The sequence below is a fragment of the Phoenix dactylifera genome, chromosome 13 (assembly GCF_051530095.1).
Source record: "Phoenix dactylifera cultivar Ajwa chromosome 13, Ajwa_hap1_PhDact_Kaust_v1.1, whole genome shotgun sequence".
NCBI lineage: Eukaryota > Viridiplantae > Streptophyta > Magnoliopsida > Arecales > Arecaceae > Phoenix > Phoenix dactylifera.
In genome coordinates, this window is record NC_143202.1 from 26,384,823 (window position 1) to 26,403,186 (window position 18,364).

At 40.4% G+C, this 18,364-nt stretch overlaps 2 protein-coding genes across 2 annotated transcripts; both read left to right on the top strand.

The window, feature by feature from the left end:
• Positions 1-920: 920 nt before the first annotated feature.
• Positions 921-3,775, top strand: LOC103703214 (transcription factor TCP22-like). Its single transcript, XM_008785994.6, has one exon. It carries the CDS (start codon positions 1,926-1,928, stop codon positions 3,450-3,452), a length of 1,527 nt encoding a protein of 508 aa, XP_008784216.3. The 5' UTR covers positions 921-1,925; the 3' UTR covers positions 3,453-3,775.
• A 12,363-nt stretch (positions 3,776-16,138) lies between these two features.
• Positions 16,139-17,996, top strand: LOC120112249 (uncharacterized). The gene is made up of 3 exons (XM_039131118.3): positions 16,139-16,551; positions 17,423-17,530; positions 17,797-17,996. Exons 1-3 carry the CDS (start codon positions 16,411-16,413, stop codon positions 17,908-17,910), a joined length of 363 nt encoding a protein of 120 aa, XP_038987046.3. The 5' UTR covers positions 16,139-16,410; the 3' UTR covers positions 17,911-17,996.
• Positions 17,997-18,364: the final 368 nt, after the last annotated feature.

An 18,364-nucleotide genomic window follows, 5' to 3' on the forward strand; every position in this document is an offset into this window, starting at 1 on the left:
GGGGATGGGAGAGGGGTCTCTATCAGGAATCCAGAGATGGAGAAGCCAACAAAGGTGGGGTGATGCAGCCACAGTGTTTCTTCTATTTGGTGACTGGACCTCCATATGATAGGGCTCTCATCTGTCACTGGGATCTCCAAGTTGCTAATGGAGAGAAGGATGGGCAAGCCCACAAGTTCTGAACCCATGTGAGTCAGGTGTGACTCTCTGGCTCAGAGAGACTCAAAGCTGGCTGCAGTTCTCCATAACATGATGGAGCCCCACAAAAAGGGAGAGATAAAGGGAAAGATGGTTGCATGATAAGGTTTGACATTGTGACTGCCGGGAGTCAACAAAAGAAGGATTGTTTGTGGTCTTTGAGATTTGAGAAAGAGAAGGCCCCCCGCGGGTACACCGATAGCCTCAATGTCTCACTTGTAGGGCCCAAACAATGGCAATGGAGCTACCCTCTCATTAGGGTGCAATTTTTAGCTGCATCAGTTCTACCGCTAAGCTGGTGGACCAGTCTAACCATGAGCCAATATGCAGGAACACATGTATACTGCACGGTCTCTTTCTTTTTCTCTAACTTTGTGCGTGTTGCTTTATGGTCGGACTGGTCCATCAGCCGAGCGGAGGACCTAGTACAACCATTAACCACTCCTCGGGGTAGGTGTGCCGAAGCTGATTAGAATAAAGTGTGAAGCTTATGGGAGTTAACAATCTTTTATTTTATTGTAGATTAGGGGATAAAGTTGTGTGTTGGGATGGGATTTGGGTTGGTGTGGGCTGTGTCTTCAAAAGAGAAAGTGGGGCAGGCTGGAGTTGACTGTCAGATGAGTATTCCACTACTAGTTTTATTATATTCTCATACGTGTATATTTTTATATATAAATATAACATTTGATAAGTATAAAATTTCATGTAGATAAACAATTTTTTTTTGTTAGAAGGTAGAACTATATTTATCTTAAAAGAAAAAGGAGGTTGCGTTGGGATGAGTTGTCATGAGCATTAGATGCGTTTATCCGACGCCCACCTGCAGTGTCTGGCTGCAGCCCCGTTTTACCTGAGGGCAGTAGGCTGGAACCAGAATAATGGTGGGAAGAGAAGCAGAAATAATAGAAAGCAGAGGAGCACTTTAGAATAGGAGCCAGTTCGCCCTTTTATTATATTATTATCGTCGCAGTCGACACCCCATCAAATTTCCCAACCACCAAACAAAAAAAGACCACTTGTCCCCATCTTTAATGGCTTCCTAAGTGGGGCTCCTCTGGGGATTGGGATGGCACGAAGCTTTGAAGGGTTGGGGGTGGAACCAAGTGGATGGACTGAAGGGTAGAGAAGGGAGATGGAAAGAGAGAGAGGAAAAAGGGGAAGGGGAGGTGGATGTTTAAGTTTTTAACGCTGGCCAGCGTAACAAGTCTATACTCGTCATTCTTTCCGAGGCCCCACGAGTGGCTGCTGCTCCTTCCCCAGGCCACCACCCAGCGTCAACAAGGGCAGAGAGCGAGCGAAGCAATTATAGAGAGAGAGAAAGAAAGAAAAGAAGGGAGGAAGAGAAAGCGAAGGGGATTTAGGGTTTAGGATCTAAACCTACGCGCTCCCTTCGTCGCTCTCTCTCTTTCACACACACAGAGACAGTAGTTTCTCCCCCACCTCCTCTCGGTTTTCTTTCTCATACACACACAGAGAGACAGCAGTCAAACAGGAGGAACCCCACGCAGTCTCGAGCGAAGTAAGCATCCGGCCACCTGCACGTGTTTGGACAGAACCCTAACTAGGTTGTCTCTGCGATACTCGTTGGGTTATTATTATTATTTTTTTTGCCCCGGAAATAAGGAGAGAAGAGAGAATTGTGATGGGATGAAAGAAAAATAGAAGAAGGCGAGGGGGTATAAAATAAAATTTGGTGGGTGTTGATTTATTTGAGGGAAAGAGAAGACATGGAACGGAGTGATCATAGGCATGGACAAGGACCGGACGGCGGAGGAAGAGGAGGAGGAGGAGGAGGAGTTCCATCAAATAGCAACAGTAGCAGCGGGTGCACCAACAGCAGTAGAAGCACTTCCGAGCAGCAGCAGTTCCACCCCCAAGGTAACAGCAGCGGCGCCTCCTCCTTCGACCTCGTCAACTTGGAAGGACGAGGAGGAAGCGGCGCTTCTTTCATGGGCTCCATCATACACCATGGCGGATCTGGCCGCGTCGACGCCTCCCTTGCCATCTCCTCCTCCGCCGCCAAGCCCGACCCCACCCCTCCTGGCCCCTCCTCTTCCGCCACTATCCCGCCCAAGAAGGCTGCCGTTGTCCCAAAGCGGTCGTCCAAGGACCGGCATACGAAAGTCGAGGGCCGCGGCCGCCGGATCCGGATGCCGGCCTTGTGCGCCGCCAGGGTCTTCCAGCTGACACGAGAACTCGGGCACAAGTCGGACGGGGAGACGATCGAGTGGCTCTTGCAGCAGGCGGAGCCGTCTATCATCGCGGCGACGGGCTCCGGCACCATCCCTGCAAATTTCTCGACGCTCAACATCTCTCTCAGGAGCAGTGGTTCCTCGCTCTCCGCGCCGCCGTCCAAGTCCGGCCCTCACTCCTTCCACGCCCTCGCCCTCGCCCACCACCGCCCCAACTACGAGGAGGGAGCTGGGATCTCCCACTCCGCAATGCTAGGCTTCCACCAGCTCCACCATCCCCACCCCGCTCACCAGCATCATCTCCTACCCACCGATCAAATGGGGGAAGGACTGCACTCGGCAGGAGGCACCGGCGGCGGCGGAGGAGGGGATTCCTCCGCCGATACCTATTTGAGGAAACGCTTCAGAGAAGATCTATTCAAAGAAGAGCGGCAGCAGCCGCCGCCGCGTCATTCTCAGCAAGAAGGAGGTGGCGGCCCGTCGTCCCCTTCCTCCGCTTCCAAAGACGTGCGAACGGGCGGCCTCCAACTGCAGCACCGGGCGCCGCAAGAACCCGCTGCATCCACCGCCTCGGGAATGGCGAGGCCGCCCGGCGTCCTCCCTGCGGCGGCAATGTGGGCGGTCGCCCCGAACAGCGGACCCGGCGGAGCGTTCTGGATGCTCCCCGTCTCCGCTGGCTCGACCGCCGGGCCGTCGGAGCCGTCTCTATGGACGTTCCCGTCAGCAACAGGCCAAGGGCAGTACCGAACCGGGATACCCGCCGCCTCCGGCGTCGGGGGCACGATCCAGCCAACACTCCCCTTCATGTCGAGGATCAACATCCCGAGCGGTCTCGACTTCCAAGGCGGCCGCGCCGGCGGGGCGCTCCCGCTGGCCGGCGCGGCACCGCAGCATCTTGGGCTGGGAATCTCCGAGGCCAATCTCGGGATGCTGGCAGCGCTCAACGCCTATAATAGAGCTGGACTCAGCATGAATTCGGAGCGTCATCAGTCCCTGGATCACCATCAGGCTCAGCAGCAAGGCGCCGACGGTCGAGATGACCACCAAACGAATTCTCAGTAGGGTTGTAGGGGAATGCTTTTCCTCTCCATCCCTCCCCCTCTATACCGAGAAATTCGGAAGTATATCACTGGAGATTGCTTTTGTTTTTGTTTTTGTTTCTCTTCTTCTTTCTCTTCAGACTTGCAGAAGTCGAGCTTCGAGTGCTTAGTAACCTTCTATAAATTTTTTTTTCCCACTTTATTTTGTTTGTGTGGAAGATGAGTTCAAGAAGTTCATTTGTGGGTCCAAAAGGACCACAAGAAAGAGGGGGTGCAGATTTGTATAGGGAATTCGTCTTGTGTAGTAATAATCCTTTTTTGTTGAATGAGAGATTTTAGATAAAACAGAGCCTAATATTTTTCCTGTGTCATCCTTTCCCCCAACATTTCTCCCTTTATTGCTTATATTTTGACAGTCCTGAGAGCTAGTCTCTATATCTCTATTGTCGTTGGCTTCCATGGCTTCTCATGGCCTTTTGATCCGTTTTCTTGCTTCACAACTCGATGCAAGAGGAGCCAACCGGACCGAGAGAAGAAACCGCATCCCGTAATGAATTAATAATAAACTTAAGAATAACATAATAGAGGCTCTCGCTATCATATCTAAAATTTGACAACCATCGATCTTTCTGTCTCAGCGGCAAGCCGAAGGCTGATCCTAAAATTATTCGTGATTTGTTTTCTTGGGGATTGGTGCATACCAGTGCTATGGTTCGATATTTCTGCTTTGTTGGATTTTGGATCCGGGTTGATCATCCAAGATTTAAACATGAGAAGGAGTGGCTATGAGAAAGTAAGAAACTACCAAATAGTTTCTCCTTCTCTCTCCCTCTTATAGCTGATTGATCCTAACTCAATTTCAGGTTAGAAATTTTTCGAAGTATTTTAAAGCAGAGAAACGCCAAAAGAAAACTCTCATTCACTTTATTTTTGCATTTGCACCATGAATTTTGTATGCCTTATATTTATATTCACACATTTTGCCTACAGTAAGTTTCAAGAGTGGAAAAGCATGTGGTTCGACCTCTTAAGATCTTAAAAAATTTCATTCTTCGAATGTAACTTTCGAGGTAACTAATTATGAAAATTTGTAATCTTTTTTATTCCATATTCTTCCATCATGCTTCTTCTTGATAGCATATATTTATATTCTCCAAAACCATAACTAGCATAAGAATTCAAGAACAAGAACAAAGAGAGACATGTCGGCAGAATCTGGTTAAGCTAATGCTATCAAGGTCAGTACTCAGTGTGTAGCTACTACCAGTACGACTTGCTGAGAAAGGACAAATTAATAAATCTTCCAATCATAAAACGAGTGTCTTATGGTGATCACAGTAGATTTAACTCAGATGCAGGTTTACCAGCAATCATTAATTATGAACATATAATTCAACCTTGCACAGATTCTTCTTCAACCTCTTTTCAATTTCTGTCACGACTATCAACCCTATATGTGAGTCATTTAACATAGTAGCACCCAATTATTCTCATGGAAGAGCAAAGTCTTTTCCTCTTGTCATGAGGTCATGATAAAAGCCAAAAACTTTCCTCATTGTCTACATCACCGAGTTATATTATAGTTTTCCACCAATGCCTACTTCAGTGTACCGACATGGACTTATTTTGCCATTAATCAAACGCCTTGCGTCCCTTCCACGAATTTGTAACAGTATATTAATATTTATCTATAAGAAAACAAAGCTACGGGTTTGCTTAGGACCTCATGATTTTTGCTCTATTTTTTTTTAAAAAAAAATAACAATATATAAAAATATACAATTTAGATTTGGATTGTTTTCTTTTAGGCTGATATAACAATTTGAAAAACTAATTAGAAAAGCTTTCTTAAGAAACATAACATAGAGAGGAAACTTGAATGAACAATGAGATCGCCTTCTTTTCTTGTTTCTTGCATTCAGTCTGCGAACCAGCATGATCTTAGAAAAAACGAAAAAGAAAAAAGAAAACTTCTTTAGACAAAATTTCTTCTTTTTTTTCTCTTTCACCAAAACCATAAGAACTAAGAACCTTATCTGGATAGGTTTGTCCTTTAATCATGCTGGAGTTAAGTAAGATATGGATAATTTTATTTCTCATAGCCTTGTAGTAGATAATTTCCTCAACAAGCTAAATGAATATCTAAAAATAACTCAACATGAGAAGCTCTAATCGTGGGATTGTATGACGGATGGTTGTGGCGTTAACGAGACTCTATTTTTCCAAAGCTCATTTTTCAAATAATAGGAGTTATTGCTTATTTACATAACAGCTCATATGAAAAAAACATACCACCAATTTTCATTTATTGTTTTTTTTTTTCAATGTTGCTTTCATAACTGAAAGCAACCAAAGAACCTTTTAGTTTTGCACTTGATTCTGCTTCCCATTTGCTAAATTTTACCGAACATAGGTGTAATTTTGTAACCAAATGATCTACTACCAAAGAGATAGATTTCAGTGTATTTTGGAAAAGCGCAAATTGTAAATAGTGTAATCTATTAAATTCTATCATTTCTATAGCTCTATACCTTTGTTATTTTGCTGCTACTCTGTCTGAGGAATCCGAATTTCTCCAGCATATCATCATTATATTATTGTTATCTTTTCACAGATATATAATCAATAATGCATTTTCTTCACTATGTTTTCTTCCTGTAGATATAATTTTCTGTCTAATCCTATTTACGCACATACATATATACCTATATACATGCGTATATACATACATATAAAATTCACAAAAGGAAAGAAAGGAAGAAAGAAAGGTAAAACCAGGCAAATGAAAGCGTAACAAGACCTTATAATATGTACGAGCAGACATTGAGACCTAACTTTGGATAATATATAGCCAAAAGAGCGAATGCCCACTTCTATATAAATGTTAACCCTTAGACAGCACAGATTGTAACAACTCAATAGTTTTAAAAATGAGACCTACAAAGAAATTGCCTGATAACAAAAGTAAGACAATATACTAAGATAACAAACTAACTAAAACTAAGAGGGATCAAACTCTAACCTTGGATTCTATGTTGATGAACACTTGCTGAAGCTAGGAGTCAAGAGGACAAGCCAACTTTATTTTGGTTCATGTTGTTTGTAATTTGCAATGTGAACAAGGGCTCAAACAATAGTTCAAAGGTCACATGCATTGAGCATCAAGGAAACTTGAAACTTCACCTTATGCCTAATTGAACATGTTGCTTGTTAGCTCAATTAATTGTTATTCTTCAATACTTTTTATAGAAGAAGGTGATCAGTGGAATTCCAGCAAAGAGGTGATACACTTGTTTGGTAAACAAAAATTGAATGGACTCGCATCTAGTTTGAAAATGAGAAACAGAAAGTACCTTATTCTGTGAGATGCATGCTGATTAACTATCAGTAGATTTCAGAACATACATCTTCGTTGGCTGCCTAGGCCTATTAGCTAAATTTTGCGTCGTGATATTCAAATGACTTAAAGATGCTCCTTTAAATCAATTATCATACAATAAATAATGTTCTGCTGATTACAAGAATTAGCCAAATACTACATTTTTAAGAAGATCCCATATTTTAAGTTTTCACATAATCAATTTCTTGTCTTTAAATTTTATTATCTAATTTCTCTTTTCAATAAAAGAGGCTACTAGGAAGTTGGTAACACAATCCTAACCTTTCAAATCCGGTGAAGGTGGAATCTAGTTACCGATCACTTGGTACGACTTCTGAACACTTTATCAACTTGATAAGTTAGCACCTTTACTTTTAAAATCCTAAATCAATATAGTCATATTGTCAAGCATAATATACATTGCTAATCAATTTTCTCTCAACTAAAGCCTTTAAGGTTAGCTAGTTAGTTACTCCTACTTGTATACCCTATATTTTTCTTTTTGAACTTTATATGTAAAAAAGTTAAGAGGATGCCATATACTTCTTTTGATTAATGATTGAATATAGTCACAATCTCATGTTTTAATCTCTAACAAACTACAAAATTTGCTAATGAATTATGATTCTTTTATTAATCAAATGAATGATTACTAGTCCTCAAGAGCACAATGAATGAATGAACTAGGCAAATTGCATTTGTAAGCAGTAAATTATATATAATAGTGCCTGTACCTCTTGAACATGGGGATGGAAGCTGCAATGGGGGTCATACAAAGATTTTTTGTTTAAAAAAAAAAATTGCATGACCAAGTAAGTAGGTAGCTTGCCTAGAAGCAAAGGCAACTAGGTTAGTGATTGAGGCGCTGTCTTGGCTGAAGAATGAAATTTGAGTGCTCTTCTTAAGGGTGCTGCAATCATCAGGACTAACATCTCGGACCCATTTGCGTGACTCGACGCGACAGCTGGAAACACTGCACACGTGCGTCGCCTGGTCGCGGGATCAGAGGCAGCGGCGTGGGGCCCACCCGGTATCTTTGGACTTTGGCGAAAGCCAAGTCACGGATCCAACAAGCGCATCGCAGTGTACCCGGCACGGCTCGTCGAACCGCCACGCGTCCGCAGGATACTGGCTTGGTTTTTCTACGGGAGCGCGGGACAGCGTAGCCTTTCCCGCCCCGGCTGCCGCTGTCTTTTAAATCGTTCAGTGTTCGTACTGTCCATCAGAGCCGTACACGTGGAAATTAGCAGCGCTCGTCAGAGCCCCATCATGCTGTCACGCTCGCCCCCCTCTCCAAGTTCCGCTTGCGTGCGGCCTGCTCCGGTGGGCCCGCCCGCTGCTTCAGAGGAGGAGGTTGGTCTGGTTATACTCACCTCCGGTGAAGGAGATCTCCATTGTGAGCCATTGAGTTTTTTTTTTTAATTATTATTTACAGCGGCTGCTCATCCTACGCTAATGTAGGATCTGTCAATAGAATCAGAGACTAAAATTTGGCTCAGATACGAGGGAGGGGCCTCCTTAGAATGTTGCACAGCATAGGATGAAAAAAATAACAAATATAATAAATTTTGAATTATATTGTTGAGCTGTAAATTTGTAGAATAACCAAATTAATTTTTTTAAATTTTATTTCTATAAAAGTATTAGTCAAAATAAAAGCATCAATAAAAAAAGAATCAAACCAAAGAGCATATTCTAGATAGTTTTCCCAACACGTATATTTTTTGGAGTTCAAAAAAAAGATTTTCAGGATCACTTGCTGATTGATTTCGGTTTGATCCGAAAGCTAGCTTGGCTACTGGTAGAGGAAAAAGTGGGAAGGTTTCTAAGTAGCGCCAATTATTACAAAATTTTGAAAGTTGGTCTTGTTGCAGTGTTGCATGTTCAAGAAAAGGAAGCTTTTGCTAGAGAGAAACGAAATCTTGTACTAGGGGTAACATATTCAGATTTAGTTACCATTCCTAAAGGTTACTAATCCAAATGGAATTCTGATTTAGCCGGTGAAAAAATAGAGGTACGATCAGAACCTAGTATACAATGAATAATAGTTTCATTGGCTAATCATCTTCCCAAGATATCGAATTCCCTTGAATTCTAGATATGTCCCTGCTTGCTTGCTACTTGCTGAGATCAATTTTGTTTAAAATTTGGATCCTTTTTGGTTATAATCCGTGGTGCGAATGTTTATTGTCCTAGGCGCCAGTTGGGAGAACATAGACCTATATTATGCTTCATTTCTGATCCCAGGCTATCACAAAATAATTCTAGTATACGCCGAAAAGATATGCTCTTACAAAGTCAATAGATAGGTCCTGCAAAAGGGCCTACACACTTGAATACATGCATACAAAAGGGCCTAAATAAATGGAGAAATCAAGGATACAAGAGGACCACTCACCAAACATATATGTTCTTATAAAGTCAAGCAACAAAGGCTATCCATGCTCGTGGAAAGACGTTACACATAGCTCTGTCTTCTCAGATTGTCTTGTGGTCATGGGGCCATCTATGCAATTCAAAGGCCATCAAATTAAAATTTGGCATAGTTTTTGCAGTCTCATAACTAGTATATGTAGGGCCTCACCTTGAGATAGGACCATTGCACCTCAATGCTCAGTGTTGCGGGGACGGACGCTTTGGCCGGAGCCTCACGCAACAGTTAGCCCACATTAAGTTAGCAGAGAAAGAGGACTGCGTTCCTCCCGAGGTATTGTCCGCTTTGGGCGCTCCGGCCCGCGCGTCCAGCGCAGACGGGAGGAGACTGGTGCCCTCACGGTTTTGTCCCACAAAAGGGCCCTCGAGAGAAAAGGATTTCCACCCCCCATTTAAGGCACAGAACCTTTCCACTACTAGCCGATATGGGACTAAATTCAAGGCCCCCTCCCCCTCCACAATACTTAGCATGTTGCAATGAGTTAATCAGCTATTCATGGTTGCCGGACGGCGAAAACTGAGTCGACCGGGTAGGGTGGAACATTATTGGTACGAATTGTTGCGATACACAAGGGATGGTTGAACATCGAGTTACCAACTAAAAGTATAGGGGTTAGTTCATCCTTTTATTTGCTACTCATTTGGAATTAGATCTTAGAATTTCAAAATCTTTGGGATGGTAACAAGTAATGCTACTAGACTAAACCATTATACCCGAAAAAAAAGAGTTTTATGTCATAAGGCCACAAAGCAATTGATATTTTCTTTTTTGTTTTCGTTATAGTATAAAGCATTAATCTCCGCATATAGCAATTGAGCTTTAGTTTTTAATCTTACAAGTATCTTAAAAAATTTGCAGATGCTAAATGCGGTCTCTCTGAATCAATTTTCCCCCTTATGCAGGGGTAGTAGTGTAAGGTAATTGATTCTACAACAACGAGAAGCCATTCCCCCAATGCCCAACTCTCTTATATCTCGATGAAAACAAGATGTTAACCCAGCTCTCTAGCACAACTATCAAAAGATAATATTATATGATACCTTCGTAGAAAAAGTCAACAGAAAACTGTAATAACCCAGGACTTCATCCAAAAAGATTAGCCGAAAGATATTTTTTGGATTTCTTAGTCCTCTCCAGCTAATAAACAATGTGAGACTAAACACATGCCCTCACAAGTCATCATATACTCTCCTATTTAAGTTATGACATTCTTATCAAGTTAAGAATCCAAATTCAATTACAAACACTACGATCATCACGTGGTTAGCTCAAATATACCTATGCTACAGTGTCTCCTAGTCTACATAGGTCATGGGTCGGATCCACTCTGATATTATTTGCAATAACCCAAGACTTAGCTAAAATGTATTTTTTAGGTTTCTTAGTCCTGTATAAGTATCCAAAACCTATCCAGTAAATAATCAATGTGGGACTAAACGCACGCTTGCATGGGCCATCATAAAAACTATTTCGTATTCAAAGACTTACTCCTTTGGATCTCTCTTATTTTGTTCATAAAAGTTTGCAGTCTAGCACAGAGGTAGGTGGATGAAGCATGAATATTTTTGAACAAGAATCTAACAAGAAATAGAGGTGCAGAAGCAGGTTAGACTCATATCATATGTGTGGAATATGGATTAGTGTGAGACTCTAATCCTAGCTGTGTTAGGCTTGGTTCCCACAATAATCTGCATAATACAATCAAATACAAGAAAGACCTGATTAGACTTCGAAGAGTACTGTTTTAAAATTAAAAAACTCCATATGAATATGATTCAAGAATATGCATGGACTGAACACAAAATCAGCCTGCAACTCAATATTTTTGGATGCGTCCACGCCTCTTATACTTCTTCGTGATATTTTATTCTTCGATTTTCTGAATATTTACCCCCTCTTAGCAGATATATGAAAGATATCTTTCAGATATCTTTTGCGAAGCAAATGGCATGGCGGATTGCATGATATCTTTTGTGGCCAATTATTCAGATTCTATGAGGGATTCTACTGCCTCCACACTTATGCCTCTTTGTGATATTTTTTTCTCTGATTCTTTTGGTTACATCTACTCTCGAGTTGTGTAACTTTGTCGCTTTATCTTATCTCACTTTCTTGAGGTAATGCACGCTAATATTTAGTAGTTTTAATTTTAGTCCGCAAATAGTATGTACGTCGCATCTCCTCACCTGCCAATTACTATCGGCTTCGGGTTGTATCTTTCGCATGAAAGAATGATTCATTTTTTTTCTCAACTTCGACCGTCAGACTGCTTCTTGCATAGATCTAAAAGTACTCTTAATCTTTTTTTCTAATCCACCTACACAGATCTCAAAATTGTTATTGCATGATCCAAGTTGATGTTGCGAAAGAAGGTGGATCATTTTTTGCAAAGAATCTAACCAGAGGTCTCATTCTCATCCAATTCATAGATCTCGTAGAGTTTTTGAGCATGCAACGTGGTCTCCTGCACAACTCTGAAGTCACCTCTGTTTTCCATGTGTTCGTGGGTCCTGCATCAGTCCGTGCTCCCCCCACCAAAGAAACCATAACGCCATGAAGAATCTCCAACTCCTCCACATTGTAGGTGATATACACACGGCGGTGTGCAAGAATCTTAAACAAAAGATGCATCCTAAACAAGCTAATAATACGCAAAAATGAGTCTCAAGGGAGCAAATTAAGGTTAAATACTTGGGACGAAATTGGCCACCGAACTCCTGAAGGGATATTTGAATTAAACTACTTGATGTTTAAACCTTTTTATTACAGCACCACAAGGCAATAAAAAAAAAGGAATTTTTATATCTATAATATTACTTTTTTTTTTGACTGAATACAAGACAAAAACAGAAGCTCCGCATGGATCAGATAAGTTTGACTAGGGAAGATCATTATGTTGACGACTGGACCTGAAACATAAATTGTTTTTTTTCCTGTGAATCCATTATCAACTTGCTTTCCCACTTGCCTTCTCAGCAAACTATTAACTAGGAAATTTCGTGCTTCAGTACACATCCTATGCTCTTGCTACACCTTCTAGACAAAAAGTAGGTGATTCATTTGGGATCGACAGAAGTAGATGGCGAAAACACTTCGGAGCATAAATTGAGGCTGATGAATCTGAATTCGGAGACCAGTCGTGCAAAAAAAAAGGTTCCATAAAAATATTATATATGTAGAAAAAATATGTGGCTGTGTAACATGCACCAGAGGATATCAAGTGTGGATAAACCCTAAAAACAAAGGTTCACAGGAACTTAACGAACAAATGACCTATTAATAGTTAGAAACTATAATTATTAAAATTTGACAGGTCAAGGCCTGCCCGGCCCGACTGGGCTTGGGCCAGGTTAGCCCTGCGCGTGCTTCGCACGTGATGGGTGGAAGACTCCCATTAGTTTTTTTTCCTTCCTCCCTTCTCCCCGACGACTCCGACTAGAAATCGGAGACCTAAGATCATCGGAGCCTTAGGTCTCCTTTATATAAACATCCCCCCACCCTCCTTAACCCTCCACCTCAAGCTCTATCCTTTTTTTCCCTCTCCTTCTTCTTCCTTTTATTCCGTGGAGTTCATGGTTGCCCGTCATTGTGCTCACCAGAAATCAGGGTTGCTGACGCCTCCAGAGCCAAGGTAACATTGTGATCTTCTTCCCCTTTCCTTGTTCTTCTTCCCATGACTTGGAACACGGCCACCAGCCATGAAATCGGCCAGAAATTGATCGAAATAAGAATCTCCTATTTTGTCTCTTTTTTCTTCTTTCCAACCACCGCTGCTGCCGATGTTCATCGCCGAGGGCCGTAGCCCCTTCCCTACATCGGCCCCTGGTCTGAGTTGGACCTCCAGCTGCCAGCAAGCAGATTGGGATTTGAGATCAACCGAGCCATGACCCTTTGTTCGGCCCTATTTTTGGATTGAATCCGACCAGCTAGCCGCCGCCACCGACAGCCCTCTACTAGCCGCCATCACCGCTTGCTGCTACTTTGCCGAACGACGACCACGACAACCACCAACCCGCCTCCCTTCCACCACTGTTTACCAAAAAAGAAAGAAAGAAAGAAGAAGAGAACAAGAAGAAGAAGGGAGGAGAAGAGAGAGAGAAAGCCCATCCCTCTTTCTCCTCTTATTTTCTCTATCTAAGAGACCTATGGATCCCAATATAGGTCCTGTCGACCTGATCTATAAACCCGAGCTAAAACCCCTGCAACGAGCCCTGATCCATCCTGATGCCTGGGCCGCCTATTGGACCTATCACCCAAGCCCTATTAAGTGCCTATGAAACCCACCATTGATGAACCCTATCGAATGGCCATGGCTTTAATCGAGTCCATGCCCCATGATTCATTAATCGAGTTACTTAGATCTGCCATAGTGCTTGGGCCGCCTATTGAACTGATCACCTTAGCCCTGTTAAGTGCCTATGAAATCCACTATTAATGAACCATATCGAATAGCCTTGGCCCTACATGGAGCCATCGAATACTGTCACCCAACCAACTGTCTTCTTTTCTTATTATTTTAATCCTATTAAAATCATTGAATAGAAATTAGTTTTATTTTTAATGCTTTTAAATAGGGTTAACTGATTTGCTTAGTAAAGTTTGATGGTCTAAGGCAAAAGAGGTAAGTGGATCTTACACTTCTTATTATTTTTTTAAATTATCATATTTTTATGCATATAATTTGCCAGTAAAAATATCATATATTTTTTTTAAAATTATGGATCGGCAAATTATTATGAAAATCATATTTTATTATTGATCCAATCGGGGAGAAGGAGGATTTTCTTCAACCTGCTCCACTTGAATCTCTCAAAAAAAAAACTAGAAGAGGATGGAGGAATCTCGAAAGTATAGCTTTAAGTTCTCCTTTCTTTTGTTGATCCTTCACACCTCTTAAACTAAAGTACATACCCCCTATTTATAATATTAGTGAGGTCCCCTCTTTCATAATTTGGGTTAGATTCCTCTCTTAGTTCGAATAGGACTAGATATCTTAAATAAATATGATTAATAAAAATATTCTAGAAAAAAGTTAAAATTTTTGAAAAGGTAGATCTCGACTTTTACGTCAATTCTGCCTACTGTCGCTCCTTCTGATTCTTCTCGGATAGAGAGCTAGGCCCGATCAAAATCTTATCCAAAAAGAAATCTTTTTTTCTGACCAATCCGTTTCTAGCCTAAATAATGAAATTTCGGCCCGATTTAACCTTCTTGGAGGTTGGCCCAAAGTTGTAGATCTAAAAAAAATACCTAAGTTTAAAAAAAGATCATTTCAATCGGGCATAGAATGACTATGTTATGACCTTCAAAAGTTTGGCATGCAACTCGACTTTCCAATGTGACAATCTCGTTTCTGAACCTTGTCCATCTAGATATTTGTAATGGTTAAAGTATTCCACATCGAGTTTGGTGATTCTCTTGGATACTCGTAGTGGCTAAAATACTTTACATCGAGTTTAGAGATCCTCTGGGATACTCGTAGTGGTCAAAGTGGTCTATATCAAGTTCGGTGATCCTTCTAGATCGATTATGAAAAATAGTTTCATTAATATTTTAATAAAAATAGCTTTGTTATGAAATATGAATCTGATCATGCCATTTAATATTTTTCATCTATATTTTTATATGTTTTAAGAAAAGGATATAAGTTTTCTAATGGGTCTTAGATAGTTATATATGATTTCTAGAATTGGAAAAATCGACACCCTAGAACTAGCATCCAATGAAAATAACCTTCTGCCAACATGTTAAAGTTAGTAATGGATATGAAGTATAATATTTTATCGAATACGAAAATAACCCTATCTTAAGTTATAGTGCCATAGCACGAAGATCTGTGTGATAGGGTTAAATGACGTGAAAAATAATTTATGAATATATTTGCAAACTTAGAACTGTGTTTATGAAAGATGGATGATTTATTCATACATGATTGATTTTATAACTTGTTTTAATATACTATACTATGAAATGTTTTATTTTGTAATATCTGTTATTTTTCTTAAATGATGCATTGGAATAGAAAAATCTTATGCTTGATCCAGTAAAATAGTGCAAGCTTTACTTAATGAGTTGTGTCGCTCATATATTTCCATTTTTATTTTTCTCTTTTCAGGTGAATAAGGTCAGTGGGATAGTCCAGACTTAAAGTTCGTGCCAGCAAGCTTGACGATTTTGTAGAAGAATATTAGTATTTTAAATTGGCTATAAATTTATAGTTAATAATTTTTTAAAAGCTAAATATATTATTGGCTTCTTGTCATTGTGGGCTCTAGTCTTCGATAGTACGGCCATGTTATGTCCCGATTTTGGGGCGTGACGTGAAAATGGGAACATAACACGAGATTCAGGGAAGCTTAGTAAATAAATACCTTGCTAATAGTGTGGTACCCATTAATTCTAAACAAATATTTTCTCCCTCTTTCCATGGATAAGAAACAATACTACCTTGACCGCAAGCGACCGGAATCGCCTACATTAATTCTGAACTAACTTTTACTCACTTAATTTCTTCTCTTCAGAAAGAACATGAATCACGAGCTAGGCTGATGGCTCTCACAACTGACCTGGCTGCAGACATGGCATATTCCTTGTGCCTTGGCTCACCTAAGCCTCTAAGTCAGTCCCCGAGGAAGAGATTACTTTGGAAGAGCCAGTAGAGGTCATTGTTTTCTCAATCCTAGATTTTTCAGAAAACCAGAATCCATCATATAAGTTTTATATCTAAAACATCTTGGAATTGTGATAATCTCTTTACCATTCCTTCTAGTTCATTTCTGCATCCCCTTCCCACTTGTGTGGAAAATGTCACATATAAACTGGCTAACCATCCAAAAGAGAAGTTCAGAAGTAATGATATGGATACAATAATCATAAACGGCTCATTTGGAGGATTCTGCAAGAGTTGTTCAAATGACCATCTCCTCACCTGCTCCATGCCAACTGATTTGACCGACGTCCGCATTGCAGGCTGCTAAGTAGTCACATTTTTTTTCCAGATCCCAAACTGTTGAAATGAGATCAGTCAGTGTTCAGTCCAACTTTTGTTGGTAATCTTATTTATACATCAACATCTCATTTCCAACCGTTACTTTTGACATCCCTCCATATATACCACAGTCCAGCCCTGCCTGTCGTTCTACGTTCACCATTACCTCCTTCTCCCTGATGTCGTCTGAGAGTGAATCAAATAAGAAGAAGAAGAAGAAAGCCTCCGAGGTGGAGGTCCTTTCATGGCAGCAGAAGAAGGAGCTAATTGACAGGGAAGAAGCAGCCATGGAAAGAGAAGTAGAGGAGCTTCTTTCATGGGTAGGTTTGCTAGCTGCAATTAATGTTCTCTGTCTACCAAGAAGTCGTCTCTTGAATATTTCTATATTTGAACATGTGTGACAATTTTCTGGCAGGAGGTTTCACCAAATAATAATACTATATACTTTTCATTCTTCTTCTTTCTTTCTTTTTCCCTTCTATTCATGCTATCATGCTTGAAAATAGAAAATAAGGAAATGAATTTAACATGGTTACCATGTTCTATTCTTCTAAAAGAATGCACTATTTCCAAACAATAACTAAGAAGTTATTGTATCAAAAATAAAATTTTTTGGTTTCTCACCATTTATTATCAAAAGGTATATGTTATGCAAGCATTTTAATGAAGATAGTGTCAACAAGAGCAGCTGACGCATGCACAGCCTTTTCTTTCATGCCATGTACTGAAGAACCTGGGGACAAGGTGATTAAGTGCACAACCTTTGCTTTGGATTTCTTTCTTCTTGTTTTTTTTTTTTTGGTGTGCGTTGGGGGGAAGCTACGAGGCAAATTTCTTGTTTTGAGAGACATCTTTTGACTGCTTTTTAAAAAAAGCTGCTATGAAGTCCTTGATTAATTTCTGATAAAAGTGGCTTTTTAAGAAACCAAGAAATGACATTATTACATTTCACAAGCTCTCATCAATGGAAAATCGCTCCATAACTAAGATCTGACTAACGAGTCATCCTCCACATGTTCATTTCTCCATTATTATCATCATGATCCAAATTTTTGTCAAACCAAATAAAACTCATAGTGCTAATACAAGGATATTTCTCTTGGTCCTCCATTTGAACAACATATTATTTCCTGAAAAATATTTTTATATCATTCATCAATTTAGTTTGCTTTTTTTTTTTGGGGAAGGCAGACTAGTATGATAGAATCTATGGATGATAACCAACTAAAGGAGTATCTGCAGAACAGGCCAGAAAGCTTGAAAAGTGTGAAGATAGGGAAGGTTGCACCAGGCAAAAAGGTAAAATGAGCTTGTCAATCTAGACAAAGTAAATATGTACTTCTTTCTCCTGCTCCTGTTTTACAGAACCAAAGGAACAGTTTGCTTTGCACCTGGTAAAATGAAACTGGTAAATGGGCATATTTTATCCTTAAGAAAAAGGATAAAGTAAAAGCTAATGGATTGATGCCAGTGCCACAATTTCATCATCTACTAGTTTTTGGAACATTAAATACTATTTAACTCAAGTTATTTCTTTCTAAAAGTGTTTGTTGTGAACGGTGCAGGTGCAAAGGAATGCAAAAACCAGGTCTTCGTCCTCTTCCTCTCGAGGACTAATGGCTTCAGTTTGGAAGTTTCATAAAGAAGAAGACGAAGAATCTCCTATGACAGTCCTCTGACAGAAAAGAGAACGTCTCAAATCCCTCTAGCAGTCTATTTTTTGTCATAATTCTGATATATTTATATATAACATTAATCTATCTGAGATGCCTTGTATTTGTTTTATGGGATCTTCCATCGCATTTGACGTTCTTAGTTCATTGAAGTCATGTATGGGCATTTAGATACGCATGCTATGCATCTTCATTTCAATGAAATGGTTGATCCCTGTTCCCTGTGCCCCTCAGAAAAATATAGCATGCATCCATGAAATAAGATGGTAGATCAAGGATTCACGAGGTCCTACGAATTGATGAAAACCTACAACTACTGAAATTCAAGAGAAATGAAAGATAATTACACATGGTAATATTCTCTCAAGAAGTTACACATGTTCATTGCTTTAGTTGTCTGCTAGGTCTTGGTAATAAAGCAACAAAGGACAGAAGCTAACTTAGCCTCTCTCTCCACCAC

Excerpts from the sequence above, each read along its gene's own strand:
- LOC103703214 (XM_008785994.6), top strand. The coding sequence starts at position 1,926 with ATGGAACGGAGTGATCATAGGCATGGACAAGGACCGGACGGCGGAGGA.
- LOC120112249 (XM_039131118.3), top strand. The coding sequence starts at position 16,411 with ATGTCGTCTGAGAGTGAATCAAATAAGAAGAAGAAGAAGAAAGCCTCC. Across the intron at positions 16,552-17,422 it reads TAGAGGAGCTTCTTTCATGG|ACTAGTATGATAGAATCTAT; the intron begins GTAGGTTTGCTA and ends TGGGGAAGGCAG. Across the intron at positions 17,531-17,796 it reads AGGTTGCACCAGGCAAAAAG|GTGCAAAGGAATGCAAAAAC; the intron begins GTAAAATGAGCT and ends TGAACGGTGCAG.